This window comes from Urocampus carinirostris, chromosome 3 (genome assembly GCF_059441175.1).
Source record: "Urocampus carinirostris isolate Australia breed hairy pipefish chromosome 3, RoL_Ucar_1.0, whole genome shotgun sequence".
Classification (NCBI taxonomy): Eukaryota; Metazoa; Chordata; class Actinopteri; order Syngnathiformes; family Syngnathidae; genus Urocampus; species Urocampus carinirostris.
In genome coordinates this window covers 21,680,538-21,698,317 of record NC_142351.1, presented here as the reverse complement: position 1 = coordinate 21,698,317, position 17,780 = coordinate 21,680,538, and the positions used below count along the sequence as shown (strand labels likewise).

The 17,780-nt window shown below is 37.6% G+C and overlaps 1 protein-coding gene across 3 annotated transcripts in view; it reads right to left on the bottom strand.

Moving 5' to 3' along the window:
• Positions 1-2,005: 2,005 nt before the first annotated feature.
• gripap1 (GRIP1 associated protein 1) overlaps positions 2,006-17,780 on the bottom strand; it is a 25,420-nt gene continuing 9,645 nt past the window's right edge. For all 3 annotated transcript variants that reach the window (XM_088331018.1, XM_088331019.1, XM_088331020.1), the window contains 9 exons: positions 14,569-14,646; positions 12,890-12,985; positions 12,436-12,492; positions 11,423-11,522; positions 6,659-6,789; positions 6,466-6,582; positions 5,394-5,487; positions 3,780-3,952; positions 2,006-2,732 (listed from right to left, as the gene is read on the bottom strand). In XM_088331018.1, coding sequence (XP_088187144.1) covers positions 2,652-2,732; positions 3,780-3,952; positions 5,394-5,487; positions 6,466-6,582; positions 6,659-6,789; positions 11,423-11,522; positions 12,436-12,492; positions 12,890-12,985; positions 14,569-14,646 — 927 coding nt within the window. In that variant the 3' untranslated portion in view covers positions 2,006-2,651. The remainder of the gene's footprint in view (positions 2,733-3,779; positions 3,953-5,393; positions 5,488-6,465; positions 6,583-6,658; positions 6,790-11,422; positions 11,523-12,435; positions 12,493-12,889; positions 12,986-14,568; positions 14,647-17,780) is intronic.

Genomic DNA, 17,780 nt, shown 5'->3' with positions numbered 1-17,780 from the left:
AATGTGGCCATGATCAAGGACTTTCATGTAAAACGACACTACAAGACAAAACATCAGAGTAAGCTGGAAAACCTGTAGACAGAACGGAAGATACAGAAAGTTGAAAAGTTAAAGAATATGAGGATTCAGCATATGTTTTACACCAAAGCAAAATCCCAAATTTTAATTTACCGTAAATTCCGGACTATAGTGCTCACCAGATTGTAAGCTGCACGCACCACATTTTAAGAGCCACACCTGTATATAAACTACATGTGCCAACATTTAAACATGTAACACAGTCACAAATTTAACCCAAACCTGACTTTAAGTGGCCGCAATCGTAACCGCTAATATAGTACACAATTCATCCACCACATTAAGCAACGTGAACAGAAAATGATACCGGTAGTTAGAATTTAATGCAAACCTTTAAAGTCCAGGTCCCGTTGAAAGTAATCCAACAAAAAAAATTATATTTCCAAAGTTAAGGGTGGGAAAAATATATATCCACTATTGTCCGCTGCAACAACAAAGAGATTTAACTCAGCTTTACCCCACTTCCCGTCAGCCCGCGTTTGCTCCGCCCCTTCTTTTTGATTCGCTCGTAGGAAACATATCACAATAAGTCTCTAAAATAAATACATTACAAAAATATACAGTTGCAAATACATATTATACATGGTTACACATATTTACAAAGAAAGACGGTACACCGAGAGAGTTTTAAAGCTTTAATAATAATAATATAACTTTCATCCCAAACCGTGCCTGTGAAAGGTACCACCACGCTACTGCTAACACGCTCGCAACACACAAAGCGTAGCGTTTAAAGAAAGCCGTACCGCAATTGCGAAATTCACAGTAAACCATCCTCATCTTTCTCCTCATAACTGTCGCCATCAAAGGGCGTCTTCCTCATAATCGGAGCGAACCTCTGTCCTCCGTCATACGGACAATTCTAACATAAACTAAGACGATGCAGTCTACCTCGGCGCACAATTCCACTGTTCTAAATATTACCTGTTGTACTTAAGTGCCGCAGCTGGCCGTTAGAAAAATTACATAAATTGGCCGCTTCACTGAATAAGCCGCAGGGCTTAACATTTGGGGGAAAAGTAGCGGCTTATAGGCCGGAATTTACGGTATATATATATTTTTTTTTCATTTATTCATATTTCAAATCTATATTATTTTGTCAGGAGATACGATTTATGGAGAGCAACGTCTTTTAAAATTTAATTGTTAAGTTTTTTCTTATTCTGGAAAAATATTCATGACTGTTTTAATTCATGTTTGTTTGTTTTTAAAGCCAAGTTTTAGTGTTTTCAATATTTATCCTGTTCAGCCCACGACCAAAGGTGTGGTTTGAGTTTGACACCTCTGGGTTAAGCTTATTGGGGAAAAACTCTTGTTTGAAGCCAATGGTCAAGTCAAATGTCACCTCTTTACTTTGGTGTATGACCTAACTCTGGAGCAGTGTTTTTCAACCTTTTTGAGCCAGGGCATGTTTATTACATTGGAAATATTTTGCAGCACACCCCTAACCAAAAATGTATTAAAATGACATTGAACAGTATGTTTAATTTCAATATAATTTATAATACCCCCATTTATAATGCCCCCAGTGATTCTTAAACGTTTTATAAAATTTCAAAAAGTGACATTGGATAATCTCTCACGGCACACTGGTTGAAAAACACTGGGCTGGAGGACCAACTTGGAGCATTTTTGTCATTTATTTGAGGATGCATTTACTGCCTGCAAACATTGTACGCTTGTAAACAGCAATACAATGAGTTAAATTGCAGCCCGGTGTTAATGAGTCAAGAATACAAATGTGAATTTTCTTGATTTTATAGTATTGTGATATAAATGTTCTGTTTCCTTCCTTTCAGGACCAAGAAAATTGACAGATCCCAAGACTCCAATAAACGACTAGACGATAAAAGCAAAAGTCATTGGGAGGCAACCATTCAGGTAGTAGTCCAAGGCCAACTGTTGGTTGAAGAAGGAAACACAGACAGCAAAACTTGTTTTCTTTTATAAATAAAGATCTGGTACAATAAGCAGGGCACAGACTCAGCTTAACAACAATTAAGACAATTCAGTTTACACATCTGATGTTGAACAGTTTAAAAATACAGAGAATAAAGTGATAAAAATAACAAAACATTTTCTTTAAATATTCATATTTTACTAACATTCATAGAAGCTTTGATTAAAAGTAAAAACTGCATTACATGCTCCAAGAAATCCAGAAGTCAAACATTGCACGTAAAGTATGATCTTGGTATACGCCCAGGGCATAGACAAAGCCCAGCATAGTTTAAATGCATGAACCGAAATGACAGTAGACACCAGATATCTCAAGTACTGTATTGTTTTTTGATTTTCATATATTGTATGGGGTAGGAGGCTGGTCTCTAGAATAGATGCACAATTTTAATTGCAATTGAGGTTGTGGTAGTCAGGCTCAAAAGGGAACCTATTCTGTGAGTGTTGTACAATATATGTGTTCAGAAAAACAATTATGTGCTGATCATTTTCACTCCCTGCATGCTTTGGATGGATTAAGACATGGCAGTCCAAGGTTATAGTGTTAGTATGATCTTCCATTTGAGGTGAGGATGACATATTTTGGAACAGAAGCATTGATTTCGGAGGTAGTCTCAACCGGAGCCAGTGGAACAGCCATCAGGAGTTGGTTCTTTACTGAGACGGACTAATTCCTGGGATAATACCTCCATGTCCTGGAAACAGACGGGCAGACATAAGTTTTGAATTTTTCTTTGTTTTGTTTTTTGTAGGGGTCATGGGGACACTAGGACGGCAGCAGATATCCATTTAATGCTGGCATAATCAGCATCTGATATATCTTTCTACAAAAAAAGTTTGGCAGAGCATTTTGGGGGTAGAGAAGCTTAGAGCAATGTGGAGAGGAACTCGAATTTGAACAATTTACAGTAATGCTAAGGTTATTTTTTTGCGATAATATTTTCAGTAAAATATTGGTCTTTTTTTTATCTAGCTATGGATAAATGCTATTGTTAGCAAGGAGGGGGTAAAGTGAAATGAACCATTTCAGTGTTTTTCCATTTATGTGCCGGGGCACGTTGGTGTGCCATGGTAAATGTTATCTTTCTCAAAAAAAAAACACAACATTATTCAGTCTCTTTTCTTTCTTCCAGTGATCAGCCGAGTAACTGGCATTCATCCACTTCAGTAAGTAGCAGCAGATTGCTATTTTTTCCCTTTTAGATACCAATTCTGTGCTCAAAAGTACAATAATAATACACCAAATTAAATTCAAACCTTACACATGATTTTGCAGATAGCAATTATTACTTTGCTCATCTGAAGAATTATTTTTGTCATTTTCTTTAAAAAAGTAAGATTAAAATACAGTTAGTCAAGTCAAGTTTATTTGTATAACCCTTGATCACAAAGAGTCTCAAAGGGCTGCACAGACCACAGATTAAGTATTACACTATCCCCTGATCTAAAACGTACAATAATAAACGTACAATCCAAAATTACAGTAAAATGAAAAGCCAAAATGTACAACATATGTTACCTCCTGAGCCCCAGTGACAACAAAATAAAACAAACTTTACACTGTTAATATGAGCAATCTGTTCATTTAAGCTTAAACAACAACAACATGATACTAGCGTCAGTGTCATTTTTTAAAATATTTTCAAAGGAGGCTGTGCCTTGGGGTTTTTTTTAATGTAAAAAAAAGTCCATTGGCTCAATAAAGGTTAATAAACAATGAACTATATGATGTTGGACTTCACCTTGTGAAGATGCATATTCTTGGTCAGCTGCTCCTCCAACATGTTCTGTAGCTTCTTGTTCATCTCCCGCAGATTCTCGTCCCCGGACTTGACCAAGTCCCTTAAGACTGAACCCAGACCACCCCGGTCAAGCTGAGAAACTCCATGACCGCCAGCGGCGCCGCCTGACACATCTGAGTGCGTTGTGAAAAGAGAAATATTGTGAGGACACATTGGCAAAAATCTGCGACACTTAAAAGGGACAATGTGTATGATTTCACCACTCCATGTTGCTGTATCGTGTCGTGCAAAGAAAAACAGGTGCGAAAGTACCAGGAAGAATTCAAAATACAGCCTCAACATGACCAAATCGCACCATTTCGAGTCTTTTTTTTTTGCCCACACTTTCGTGAGGTTTTTGGGTGCCCATAGCAGCAGGATGGCGTACAATCATGTAAACTCCTTCTGGGTGAGGCTCATGATAGTTAAAACAAATGCAAATTTCGGAACCTTTACGGATTAAAAAAAAAAGAGCTCAGTTATTTCATAGTTAATGTTTTTTTGCTTTTTAAATCATTTTTTTATTAACTAATTATTTTTACAACTTGGAAACACTAAATAATGAATACTGTCCCTTTACAGCAGCCCAATTGGCATCTTTATTTGTTGAATTAAGTAACTGGTTGATAAATTTATGACAGAAATTTAAATAAACAGGTACAATAAGTCACTTTAATTCCAAGTAAAAAATATTTTCAAGCAAAAATTTAACATGATTTTCATTCATTTGATTGACAGCAATATTGAGTCATGGTCAGTATTACAATAACAAAAAGATATTGCATACTGTATTTTCACTTAGACATTAGAGAATCACTGATGGAATTACTGTATAAATCTCTGTTTAATATCTAATATATACACCGTATTTATTTTTTTATAATGCGCATTTTTATTTTATATCTAAAAAATAACTCAAAGTTCAGCTGCGCTTTATTCATGAGGTCCTATGGTTTGTGCAATGATTGGTCAAAAAATATCACTGACCACGATCACAAAACATTAGCTGCGATGGGAATCCACCTGGGTGGTGCCGGTGAGAGCACCAAATCCTAACCCCTCAGCCACCAGTGGCATAGATAACATAAGAAAATACATTAGATTTAATCTCAGTATCACACCATTTTTATTCACAGTACCAGAGAAAATGTTTGAATAGATAAGAGAAAGTCGTCCTGGAAGATATACATAACCAACAAAGAGCATCACAAGGGAAACAACTCTGGTGTATCTGATAATGAATCAAACTTCAAAAATACATTAATTAAATACATAGTAAATTTTATGATGGTATTCTGTTCATAGTTCACGTTGTCAATAAAAGATTTTAATCATTGCTGCATGTATTCAACATTTGTCACTTAAAATGCTAAATTTGAGCGAGAAAAATTCATACCAATTTTTGATAAAAAGGTAAAGGTGCGTGTTGTACACGAGTGCCCATTACACACGAATACATACGGTACACTACAGTAGAAATATATACAATTAAAATAGACAAAAAAAAAACAATTCCACACCTTTATCCACTAAACCAATAATTTCAAATTTCAGATAAGTGCTGCATGTAGTCACCTATGCGACTGTCCATGACGTAGGTCTCTATGATCGCGCTCTTCCTGCATATGTCCTCCGCCATGGACGAGCAGCTCACCTCCAGATGTTTTACCTGTCAATCAGATGTCAGCAATCATCTCAAAGCTTCTCTTGTGGTGACAATTTGAATTGGGGACAGAACACTTGTTTCAGGTAAACACCAAGAAAAAATACTACAAAAAAGAGCTACATCTCCAGATTTAAAGCTTCAGTTTGGATCTGAATGAGACAGGTGTTTGTCTCAAAACTGACTCTTTCGTTAAATAACAAAGCATATTCTTTTCTCTTATGACGGCAATCTAGGTTAGGAAATATACTTTCTAAGACCTACATTAAAAACTTACCTTGCACCATAGGATGTTACCAGATTTCAGGACGAGGACTTAAATTTGAAGGGGGGAATTGTCTCAGAACAAAGCAAATTCTAAGATCTCTTTAAAAACAAACTTTTCCCTGAAACAAAATCTCCTGGTGGCAAAACTGTGGACCATTTCATTAGATTTAAAACTTATTTTGAGACTACTAATTTTTTCTTAGGGAAGAACAACCTTCACGGAGACAAAAAAAACGGATTAAGATTTGAAAATAATGGTAAAAGTACAACCTGGAACAGTAGGGGGGCAAACTGGGTCTACAAGGGCAGCATGTCCTGCATGGTTTTGGGTGGTTTCTCTAATCAAACTCAAGTGGATACAAATTATCAGTTTGCTAGAAAGCTATACAAGATCTTGGTAATGATCTTGGTGATCGTGAATCACCCTAATTGGAGCAGAGGAATTCCAAAAACTTGGAGGACATCAACCCACAGGACCGGGTTTGCCCACTTCCTAGTTAAACCTCTGCCATGTTAGACAAAAACCTGAGTAGTTTGAAAACTAGGACCTTCTCTTTGGATGGGATTTCTCAAGCCTAAAACCAATAAATGTAAATTCAACCTATTGGCATAGGTACATTTTGTGCAGCTATTTTTTTAGGCAGTGGGATGTCTCTGATAAATACAATATTTTCCTGTCACTAGAGATGTACTCAGGAAGGTAATGTCGGAACTGACCTTCTCCTCCAGCATCCACTTCTCCTGCTGCACTTCGGCAAGCCTCTGGAAAAGTTCGCTCAATTCATCGTCGGACAACTCGGCAGTCCGCTGACACTGAGGACTTCCTCCTCCGGACTGGAAGGAAAGACAGACATTTACACTCAAGTCCTTTTATACAATCAAACACGTGAGTTGGGTTGGCGCAACCTACCTTATTTTGACCGCTACTCTGGCTCTCCTTCATGATGTCTCGATAAGAGAAGGAGGAGACGGACGACGAGTCTCCTGTCTGCTGAGTGCGACTCGGACTGTTGATCTCAGACAAGACCAGCTCCTCAAGGCCTGCGGGAAGAGGAATGCACCACTTCCCGTTAGCTGATAGCAAAGGCTTGATATGAAAAAAAAATCAATTACAAATGGGTACTGAAATTTTCATTATTTATGCATGTTTTGAAGTGCTTTATTCTGACAAATTAATCGCCTGACCCTTTGTTATTACTTTGATAATCAGCTCATTTGTACATGTTTGTGGTTAAACAAAAAAAGGATAAATTATGTTGAAAATAAGTCAAATGTGTTGCCTGGATTTTTTATTTTAAGACTCAAGGATGAAAACTGGTGTAAATTCTAGTGATGAGCTGATACTGAGAATCGAAATTGGTGCAAAAAACAGCCTTTTTTCTCGAATGTGTACTTGCAACGGTGGTTGACATCAGTATTAGGGTGGTTGAGGAAAAACAAATCGTCTGGAAGCCCTAAGCTGTTGATAGAGAATTAGTTCATATTTATATGTAGTTTGATGATTTTTAGCTTAAATAGCTTAGACCTGCTCTGTAGAGGCTCTTCAACATTCGCTCCTCATCCATCCTCTTCATGTGTCCAAACCAACCGAGTACTCTCTTAGCCACACCGTTGCTCAGTTCCACTACTACTCCAGTTCTGTCTCTCACAATTTCTTTTCTCAATCTATCCAATCTTGTCACTCCTAACATACTCCTCAAACACTTCATCTCAAAAACATTTTATTTCCTTCTGGATGGAATGAATGGAAGGAGACCAGGAGGAAGGCCGCAATTAACGTGGATGGATAGTGTTATGAGTCCTCTGCAGGAAAGAGGTCTAAATATAATGGAAGCTAGAGCGTTTGTTGGTGATAGGAATGGGTGGAGAGGTGTTGTGAAAGGATGGTGGGATGTTTGGACGTGTTCCAAGAGATGGGCAGGGCACCCGTATGATGCGGCAGGTGTAAACCAGTGAAAGCTGTCGGGCCCTCTTGTTGAACAGAAGAGTGTGTTTTGTCACCCTGACCCGAGTGACATGGTCGCTTTCTTGTGTCCTGTTTCATCCGGTTTGACGAAAGCATGACCAACTTGGATGCTGAGGTGCTTAACTTGTTTGGGTGTTTGGGCATTTGCGTTGGCCATGGTCCCCAAATTTTTGTGTGCGTTTTTTTGGGTATTTTTTCCCTTTTTATTTTTTTCTTTTCTTTTCTTTTATTCATTTTTGTATGTGTTGTCTTGCTGTCGGTCACCCCTCTCGAAGGGATATGACCAGGGTAGATAGCTTAGACCTTTAACAATCAAGGACAATAAGTTAGAGTAAGGGTCTGGAACCTTTTTGACCCAAAGAGCCATAAATAGAAAATATTTTGGTTTAGAGACCAAATTCAACAAAGTCGCAAACGGGCTCTTTGGACAAAAGCTAATTTTTCAGCACATTTTACTTCACTGTGTGATGTTTGACGATCTGATAAAATTTATGAAATAATAATAATGTCTTGGTGTGTCCTATATCCACAAATATACCACTTTAAACTTGTCTCCCTCCTACAGTTACTTAAGATCTTCACCGTCATTTTTGTGTGTGTAAATAATGGTTGGGGTGGCAGTAGCTCAGGAGGTAGAGCGATCGTTTTACGATTGAGGGATCCCAGTTCAAATCCCGGCTTGTCCGTGTTACATGCCGAAGTGTCTTTGGGTAAGACACTGAAACCCCAATACCCCCAATAAGCAGGTTAGCGCCTTACATGGCTGCACAGATCGCGGCCGCTATTGGGAAATGTGAAGCACAATGTAAAGCGCTTTGGGAAGTCATTGACTTGAAAAGCGCTATATAAATGCAGATCATTTCATTTCATTTCAGTTTCAAAACAAAAATGGAATGGGCTCCTACAGCCCCGCGATTCGGGTGAGGATAAACGGTGCAGATGATGGATGGAAGGATTTCAAAACAAGGTTCAAGCAGTTTTTTGGTAAAAAATTACCCATATACTGCAAACTAAAAGTTTGCGGATGTAACGCAATATTCGGACTCTAAGCCGTGACTTATTTTCCAAGCCTTCAACCCTACGTGATATGCAATGATGTGGCTAATTCATGCATTTTTTCCAACGGCCGGCCGGGGCAGTAAAGGTAATAGTGACACAGGTGCAATATATGTACCAAGGAAGACGGAAGTTTAATGCGTCCGATTTGTGCATAAATAATACTAGCATGAATAGACCCTCATCATGGAATTGGTGTCAATCGAAAGGGGAGAGTTAACTACCGTATTAGCAGTGTCTGAAACTCATGACAAAAAGTTACCGGACAGAGGGCAGACAACTCTGAAAAGTTGCCAGCCCAGCCATAAAGTTGCCTGCCCCATTTTTCACAACTTGAAACACAATAAGACAACTAATCGCCCCCCCAAAAAAAACCATTGTTGCAAAGTATTAAGGAATGATAATTAGACTATATAACTGAACAACACGATAAAATTAAGTTCATTATAAATCAACTTAAAACATTCATTGCATGAATACGACATCGCTGTTTTCAATCTGCCGTCTGCAGTATGTACCTGTATTTACTCATCTTCATTCATGCAATGTTTGCGTTGTGTCGTCTGCTACAAGCCACGTGAACTCCTCTTTCCATGATGCTTTTAATGTACGTTTAGGTTTTGTAGCGTCATAAATTTTGTTAGCTTCTTTCGAAGCTTTCTTCTGGGGCTGAGGATTTGGCTTGATTCCTAACCACTTATCCATTTTGCTTGTGTTCTCTGTGCGACTACTTTGGAAAATGATATGAAAATCCACAACCTTATAATGCTCGGGAGAGTCCGGAAGCACGAAGTTATTCGATGCAGGTTTCTGATTGAGTATGCTAATTGCCAAACGGACAAAAATTTCCAAACCGAACGGAGATTTCGAAATCGATATAAAGCAAACATTTGAATTAAAAAAAAAAAAAAATACTGAAAGATTTTTTTTTCTTGAAAAAGTTGTCGGCCACCGGGGCGGAGAAGTTCTGTAAGTTGTACGCCGGACGTGAAAGATGCACGCCTCGGGCGTCCGGGCAGACATTATTTCAGACACTGGCATTAAGAATCATATTACAAGTCTGTTTATTTGTAAACGGAAAGAATGTGGCGAAACGAACGGATAACAAGAAGCGACGTCCAACAAAGCACAAATGTTGTAGGCGGATTCCTATTCATCCGTCGGCATTGTTGTGTGTTTTAGTAAATATTTGACATGGTTGGATTCTATGGATTGTCCTTGATTTAATGAATACATTTTCCTGGACATTCAAAGAAATTGAAGATGGCCAGGGGATGTAATGGTGAGTTAGGACGGCTTGATAGTTTTTGGGTATCTAGTTTATGACTGATCGTGATGTTTCTATGATGAGTATATTTTGAAATGGTCCTCATATCTTTCCAGTTTAAGCTTTCCAATAATATGTGGCACGAAGTATTTCAGTGACCGGTGACATTGTACGGACACGTATTTGTTGATCTGAAGTCCAGCAGCCCACGGGCCTTGACGATGGTATCTACTTGCAACTTTGGTCAATCTAAGTATCAACTGTCCTTAAGTGGCCCTTTTACAATTAGGAACTATAATCAGAATAATGTTAAATTGCCATTGATTGCATGCAATTGTAGAGAAAATATTTTGAAGGATGTGCGTGTACATTTACTAGTTTGGGTATCGGTGTCAAGACCGGCCTCATTTTAAATACTGTGCTTACAAAAGTCACAGTGAACATCATTAATATCCATTTAATGCAATCTTCGGGAAATATATTGGTAAGACAAAGATAGTTCAAGTTAGTTGTTCAAAATCTGTCATTTACAGGGAACAAAGTAAAAACTATTTTTTACAGCAGCTGTATCGGAATTTGGTATCTGGTATCAATAACTACTTAAGGGTTCCGTATTGGTAATCAACTGCAAAAAGTTTGACTTAATCCACAGAATAGTTGTCGATTCTGACTTAATTCTGTCAAGTATTGGGTTCAGTCCCCCTAAAAACAAAAGAAAATCTATAATGTCCAAGTCCTAGTCGTACTGTCTGAATGTTAGCCCTGTCCTATGTCCAGAAATGCTCTTTAAATATTTAGCTGTCCTTATAGATTATAGATGGTACTCTGTGTGTATGTGCCAAGTTTGTGTAGCATAGGGAATCAAAGCACTGCATGAAATATTTAGGAGAAGGTTACGGATTGAAGCAGAACCTCCTGATGAGTTTGCATGATGCTGCTGATCTTTTACATTCTTTGCTCACTCGAAAAATCTCCACCCACAACTTTCATTTACATCTCCTAACCTTCTTGGGCTTGTCAGCACGAGGTAAAACATAACAGTTTTTGCGATTTTTTTGTACTGGAGTATTGCAGAGGTAAATCATGAGTGCCCCAGTATATTGGGAAAACTACCCAATGCAATATTGGGGAGACATGTCAATTTACACAAGTTGAACCAAATTGTCTCAATACAATCAACTGAACAGGAAGTCAGCCATTTTCTCACTATTCTGAGTGAATTATTTGAGTCCTAATGGCACGATTTTTATCCCAAGCCGGCAATGATGGTCAGAGCATGACTGCGTCATAGGATTCATGTCATTTCAAGGATTCTTGCAATGAAGAATCAGGCGTGAGGGCCCTTTCATTGCCGATTGCAAACGCAATTACTTAAAAGAACCCACCTGTTCTGCTCTTGCTGTTGGTTAGGATTTCTTGAAGTCTCTCCTGCAGTTTGTCACCTCGCTTCCTCTCCAGATGTAATTGCCTCTTTAAGTCTTTCAACTGTAAATACACAGTAGATATATTACTACGAGTCAAAATCAGAGGTGTCTAACATTTTGAATCTGGTGACAAATAACTGCTCTAAATACTTAGCATTATCTTTTTAAATGGGGACAGTCCTATAAGTAGCTCATTATTGAAATTATGAATAGGTTAGACGCACAAAAACAATAAAGCCAACATTTTATTAATTTCTTTAAACCCATCATACCTGAATAAAGCCAGCGGCTGTGGTTACACCACAGTCACAAATTGTTATGAGCACGTTTTAAAATGTATGCAAACTTCACTTATGGCTGACACACGTCGTCATGCAGTGGAGCAGTATATTGTTGATTTTTATTTTTTTAACAAAACAGTCTTACCTAACTGCATTATAGATACATGATAACATAGTGAAGTCATATTTGTGCAGCCCGTAATCAGAAAAAGTATCAAAGGGCTGCAGAGATCACCACTAAACAGTAATCATAAATTTAATATTGCAAGAAAAACAACAGATCTATAGTAAAGTTTATTTGTATAGCCCTTATTCACAAATAGTCTCGAAGGGCTGCACAGACCACAGATTATTGCAAACCACAAACTATTAATACACAACCCCCTAATCTAAAACCTACATGAGGGCAAGGAAAAACTCAAAAACCTCAACATGAGGAAAATGAAGAAACCTTGAGAAGGGACCGCACATGAGGTAATCCCCCTTCCAGGATCTATAGTATATAATTGTGAAAAGATAAACAACCATATTTGGTCTTAAATGGCTTCAACATGGCATTGTCTCAGCATGCACACATACACTGTTCATTTACATATTGTCACAAAAGCAAGCATTTGTAAATATTGTCAAGTCAGTGTTGCCTTTTTCTCACATGAGACTCGCACGCACACACACACAAAGAGCAAGACTGACCGCTGCACTTCCTTTCTTCTCTAAAATCCTCTGTCCGTCCACTGTGTCTTTGATCTCCTGAAAATGTAGAATAAGAAGAGTTCTCGGGTAAAAGACTTGGTGCTTTCTAATTTATTATTCAACCTTGGGGTTGTTGGTAAAATTGACCAATTTAAGCATTAATAAATTTGCCCTGGAGTTTAAGTTTTTTTTTTGCATTAAATGGATTAAAGATGATTGATTTTAGCAAATGGAAACCAAAGATTTTTCTTAAAAATTTTCTTAACAATTTAGGAAATTTAGCATTGTCGAACTGGATCAAATTTCAGCGACATGATTGCTGTTCCTGAGAAAAGTTTAACTGTAATATTGTCCTGACAATTTTATGATACTTTTATTTTTTGTCATCATCACTGAAAAAAAAGAAAACAATTCACTAAAATATAAAGTCTGCCTGCAGGCAACAGAAACTTACCTGTTTGAGTTTGGCGATTGCACCGTTGTGTTCGTCTTGCTGTTTCTGGGCTTCTAATAGCTGCACGTTGAGCGCTTCGGTTTCAGACTGTTTAGCCTATACAACAAAGCACAGAAAGCCATGAAAAAGTATTTTTCCCCTTCGTGATATGCCCATAAAAACCAGTTTGAGATGTTAAAGCAGTTTTGATATTTTACAAAGTGAATAAAACTATCATATTCATTCGTAAATAACCCTTCTTTTTTTACCTAAATAAGAACTCAAACTTTTGGGTGTGCGTTATACACAAGGTTTAACAGTAGTATGTTAGCATTGAAGGACAGTAAATCAGACGAGAATATTGCTGACCACAATCATAACACATAGGATACAATGGGAATCAAACTTGGGCTGCGACATTGAGACCACCAAATCCTTACTACTGGACTACCAGTCATGTAGATAACGAAATAAAATCTTATGACTTTTCATACACCATCTTACTATTTTTATTCAAAGTAACGAATGTGAGAATGGAGAAAACAAAGCAGTCCTGAAATACATTAAAAAAATGCAAAAAAGCATATAGAGGGAAACAAAGGTATATCAGATGATGAATCAGGCTTTGAAGAACATTAAATAAAGACATTGAACATTTTATGTTGGTGTTGTGTTCACAATTCAAGTTGTCACAAAATGATTTAAATCAAGGCCGCATATATTCACCAAAAAATTATCACGTATGAGTTTGAGCTCAGAAACTGAAATTATGTTTTAGCAATTTTCAATCAAATATTAGGGGTGTGCGTTAAATTCGAATTAACACCGTAAATGCAAAATGTAGTCATCGATTTTGCTTTCGAGGTAAACCAAACAAAAATACAATTGTGTTTTATATCCACCTTTAAAATGCACACCAGTAACCATAAGGGTGTCATGTTTTTACTCAGTATGGGTGTGGAGATAGTGTTACATTATAGTCAGGCTGAGAGAAAAAGGTCCCCCTAACAACTTTCAAAACAATTAGCATATAAAATTATATCAGTTACAGCTATTTTATTAATCCACAAGGGAAATTCACAGTCATGGGATCAAATCCAGCTACCAGGCTCCCCGTGCTTGCGTGGGTTTCCTCCGGGCACTCCGGTTTCCTCCCACATTCCAAAAAAACATGCATATCAGGTTAATTGGCTGGTTCAAATTGTCCCTAGGTGTGGAATGAGCAGGTGAATCGTATGTCTTTGTGTGACCGGCTGGCAACCATTTCAGGGAGTCCCCAGCCCAATGCCTGAAGACAGCTGGGATGGGCTCCAGCACCCCCGCGACCCTACTGAGGATAAGCGGTGCAGACAATGGATGGATGGATGGAGATTCACAGTTCCAGTAATCTCCACAATGCAAAAACTAAACCCCGTAACATTGTTCATTATTGGTGTTATAACTAATCAATCGTATCATAAATAAAGAATTTAAATTATTATTTAGTGGAAATGTTTAAATCTAAGCTTAAAACTCACTTCTACTCCATAGCATATGAATAACCTACTCTTCTCGTCGGCTGAAAAATAGTCTGTGTAATATAGTGTAATAATCTGTGAAGCCCTTTGAGACTCTTCGTGATTTAGGGCTATACAAATAAAAAGGACTTGACTTGACATATGTTACCAGGACAGTATATGCAAACATATTGTTGCCCTTACCTGTAAATCAAGCGAGTGTTGCTGCTGGAGAGTTTTGATTGCTGCCTGATGGTCCACCATTAATTTGTTGGTGTTTTCCTGTGCAAACACAAACACACATGCAGTGTGCAAATAAACGTGATGAAACCTTATCACAGGGAAGAGTTGCCATCCCAAGACAATACTTTCACACTCAGTATGTCAAAACATACTTTTTAAACACACTGTATACTTACTTTAACGTACAAAAATTGTAAGGTACCATTCAACCAGTATTGAAGAAACAGTTAAAAAGTGCATTAGCAATTGTGGCACTCCTATTCATTTAGAAGGCTTTTGAGAAAGTTATACTCCAAAAACTGGAGGTCAAGTTAATATCACAGGATGAGTCACAGTATTATTGTTGTCAAAAATAATATATAAATATATAAGAGGCACATCTCTTAAGTCATTCAGAACCAAAACAGATAAATACACTTTCAGAAGAAAACGTAAAAAAATATGTTTTTCTAAACTATACTTAAGGCTTTGGCACATGCTTAGGTGAGTATCCAGCCTATGGGAATTATTTCAGTATAAATCACCACTAGATGGCAGGAGTGGCTTTGATCAGATCTTTGTCAAAACTTAGCGCCTAGTTTACTTCCTGTATCCGTTTGCCAGTGTGTAGGCGCCGGCCCATATACGGAGCACACACATTGTGGTGACAAGTGGGAAGATGTAAGTACCGACTGCTAAAGGGTTCGTACACCTTTTTCATGGACAAATTTAAGCACTTTTTGAGAACTTTCAAGGCCAATTTTTTCTTGTACCTCTAAAGAAAGAACTAAAATAAAGTCACTGTTGTGCTGTTAACACATTAGTTGTGCTATTTTTAAGGGGTTCCTATATATGATCTACGATATTTTTGTGTCAATGGGCTGGTATAGACTGATATTAATTCTGCCTCAACAATGCACATGCAGCTTGGCTACATCAGACTTGTTTACAAACACGAAAAGGGCTCTATAAGTGTTGGGTAATAATGCAGTTCAATATGGAGGACAAAAAAAAGTACTGTATATAAAAAAGCAGAAAAATTAACCAAATGGACTAATTTTTCTAAAGTTGATGGCTCTGAAGTCGAGTGCATTCGATCTTCCAATCTTTGGGAATGCTGATCTTTAGCTTTTGACTTAATTTATTTTTCTTTGTGGATTTTTCAGAGGATCTGTGTTTGAATTGGTAATATTAAAATTGTAATTAATTCCTTGGGATTTTATCATTTCATAGCAATAAAGTGTTAATACTTTTAATTTATATTTTATTGTTTTGCATTTTTATGGATTCTGTGTCGTATGAAAAAGCTAAAATTGTTTTCCATTTTACATTTTTGTAGATCAGTTACCATTTTAAACTATATTTCATTTGTTTTTTGGGATCAAGTCTTTCACTTTGTATCTAATAAAAATAAACACAAACATGATTTGACTATAGATACAAAAATACAAAGGCAAAATCCTGTACACGGACAAATAGCTTTTAATATCCCATAGCCTACTTTATTTGTTGTTGCACTAAAAAGTAAATATCTTTAGATATTGTTGTGTGTTTTTCAGGGAGTCTGTGTTGCTTGTCCTCAAAGTTGCTTAGTAGAAACAAGTTAAAAGTTTGAATTAAGTAGGTTGAAAGTTTACTGTAGATTGCTTTTACAATATAGAATAATACATATTTTTAAATAAATCACCAATTAATTTGGTGCACAATGTTTATTACTATTTATAATATATCACCAAAAAAATGTTTTAATCTGAGGAGCCGTTTAGGAGCCGAAAGAGCCGGCACTTCTAAGTGAGCCGACTCGAAAGAGACGTAATTCACATAACTAGTCTCATGCACATTGTCCCCTTGGATGCAACCAGTAGGGGTCAGTGACGCTTCAAATGACAACTCGATAATGAGGAGCCATCATCTGAGTCAATTTCGCGCATACTTGTTTTGTTTTTCTTCATTTAATGCGTGGTCTGTCGAGTCAGACTGCCAGGAAAAATGGCAATGGCAAGCACTTTTCCCAAAATTCAAGCGTTTTCCTGACCTTAAAAACAGAACATTAAAATTCAAGCATTAGCGCTTCAAAGCTTTGTTCTTTCTAAAAAAGAGAACATCATGCCTTCTTCATCGTCGAAATGGAGAGGAATGACATTTAGTGCACCCCCCTGATTGCCATGACGACCCAAATCATGTGATACCTTCACTAGAAACACCAGGGGCTGAAAAGCTCATGCACAAGTTCAGTGTTCTTGAAATAAAATCTTATTCAGCAAGTACAAAGTGCCCTTGTGGTTATGGAAAGCATTGTTTAGCTATTGGAAGTATCACAAATATATTTTTTTTAAAAAGCACTTAAGTGAAAGTTCTGCTTGAAATGCATCTTTGGAAAGTATTTTCAAGAAATTTGCAATGTTCGACTGTTGTTTATTACACAACAATAAAAGCCATAAGCATACTTTTTTTCGAATGAAAGATGAGGGTCAAGCTTTCTTTTGATGTGTCCTATGCCAATAGAGCTAGACAGCTACATTATCTGTAAGAAATTAGAAAGAATTGGCTTGCACCGGCACTTCCCATTTGAGAAAAACGTCTGGGACTGGATTAGTTAAAAAGACAACATTGACTTCCATTCGGGCACATTGAGCCTGCTCTGGTGGCTATGTTAATTATTTAAAAAATAATTATATCAGGTCAAGTTTTGGCCACCTACTCCCTGTTTAAGACACAACAATCAAAAGCTAAAGAGGACTGTAAAATGTTTAGGTTCGGCCAAGTGTACTAAAATGTATCTCAATATGAGCTCTTTTTTACAGGACCGTCTTTTCACAAGCACTTGCCGACTGGGGTAGTGTGAGGAGGGTAACGAGGACAGCAGAGAAAATAATCGGGACTACACTTCCCTCCATTCAGGACATTGGCCAGAAGCGCTGCCTATCCCATGCTAAGAACATTATCGGGGACCCCTCTCACCCCCATCATGGACTGTTCACTCTGCTAGCCTCTGGGAAGAGGTACTGCAGTGTGCGGTGCAGGACCACCAGGTTCCGCAGTAGTCTAGTCCCCCTGGCCATTAGACTGTTAAATGGTCAATCTAAAATATAGTTAACCTCAATCTAAACGGCTGCTAATCTGACTTTTTGCACTACTGGCAGTTCTTTATAGCTTGCCACTCCTTGCACATTTGCTCTCTGCACTATTGTACT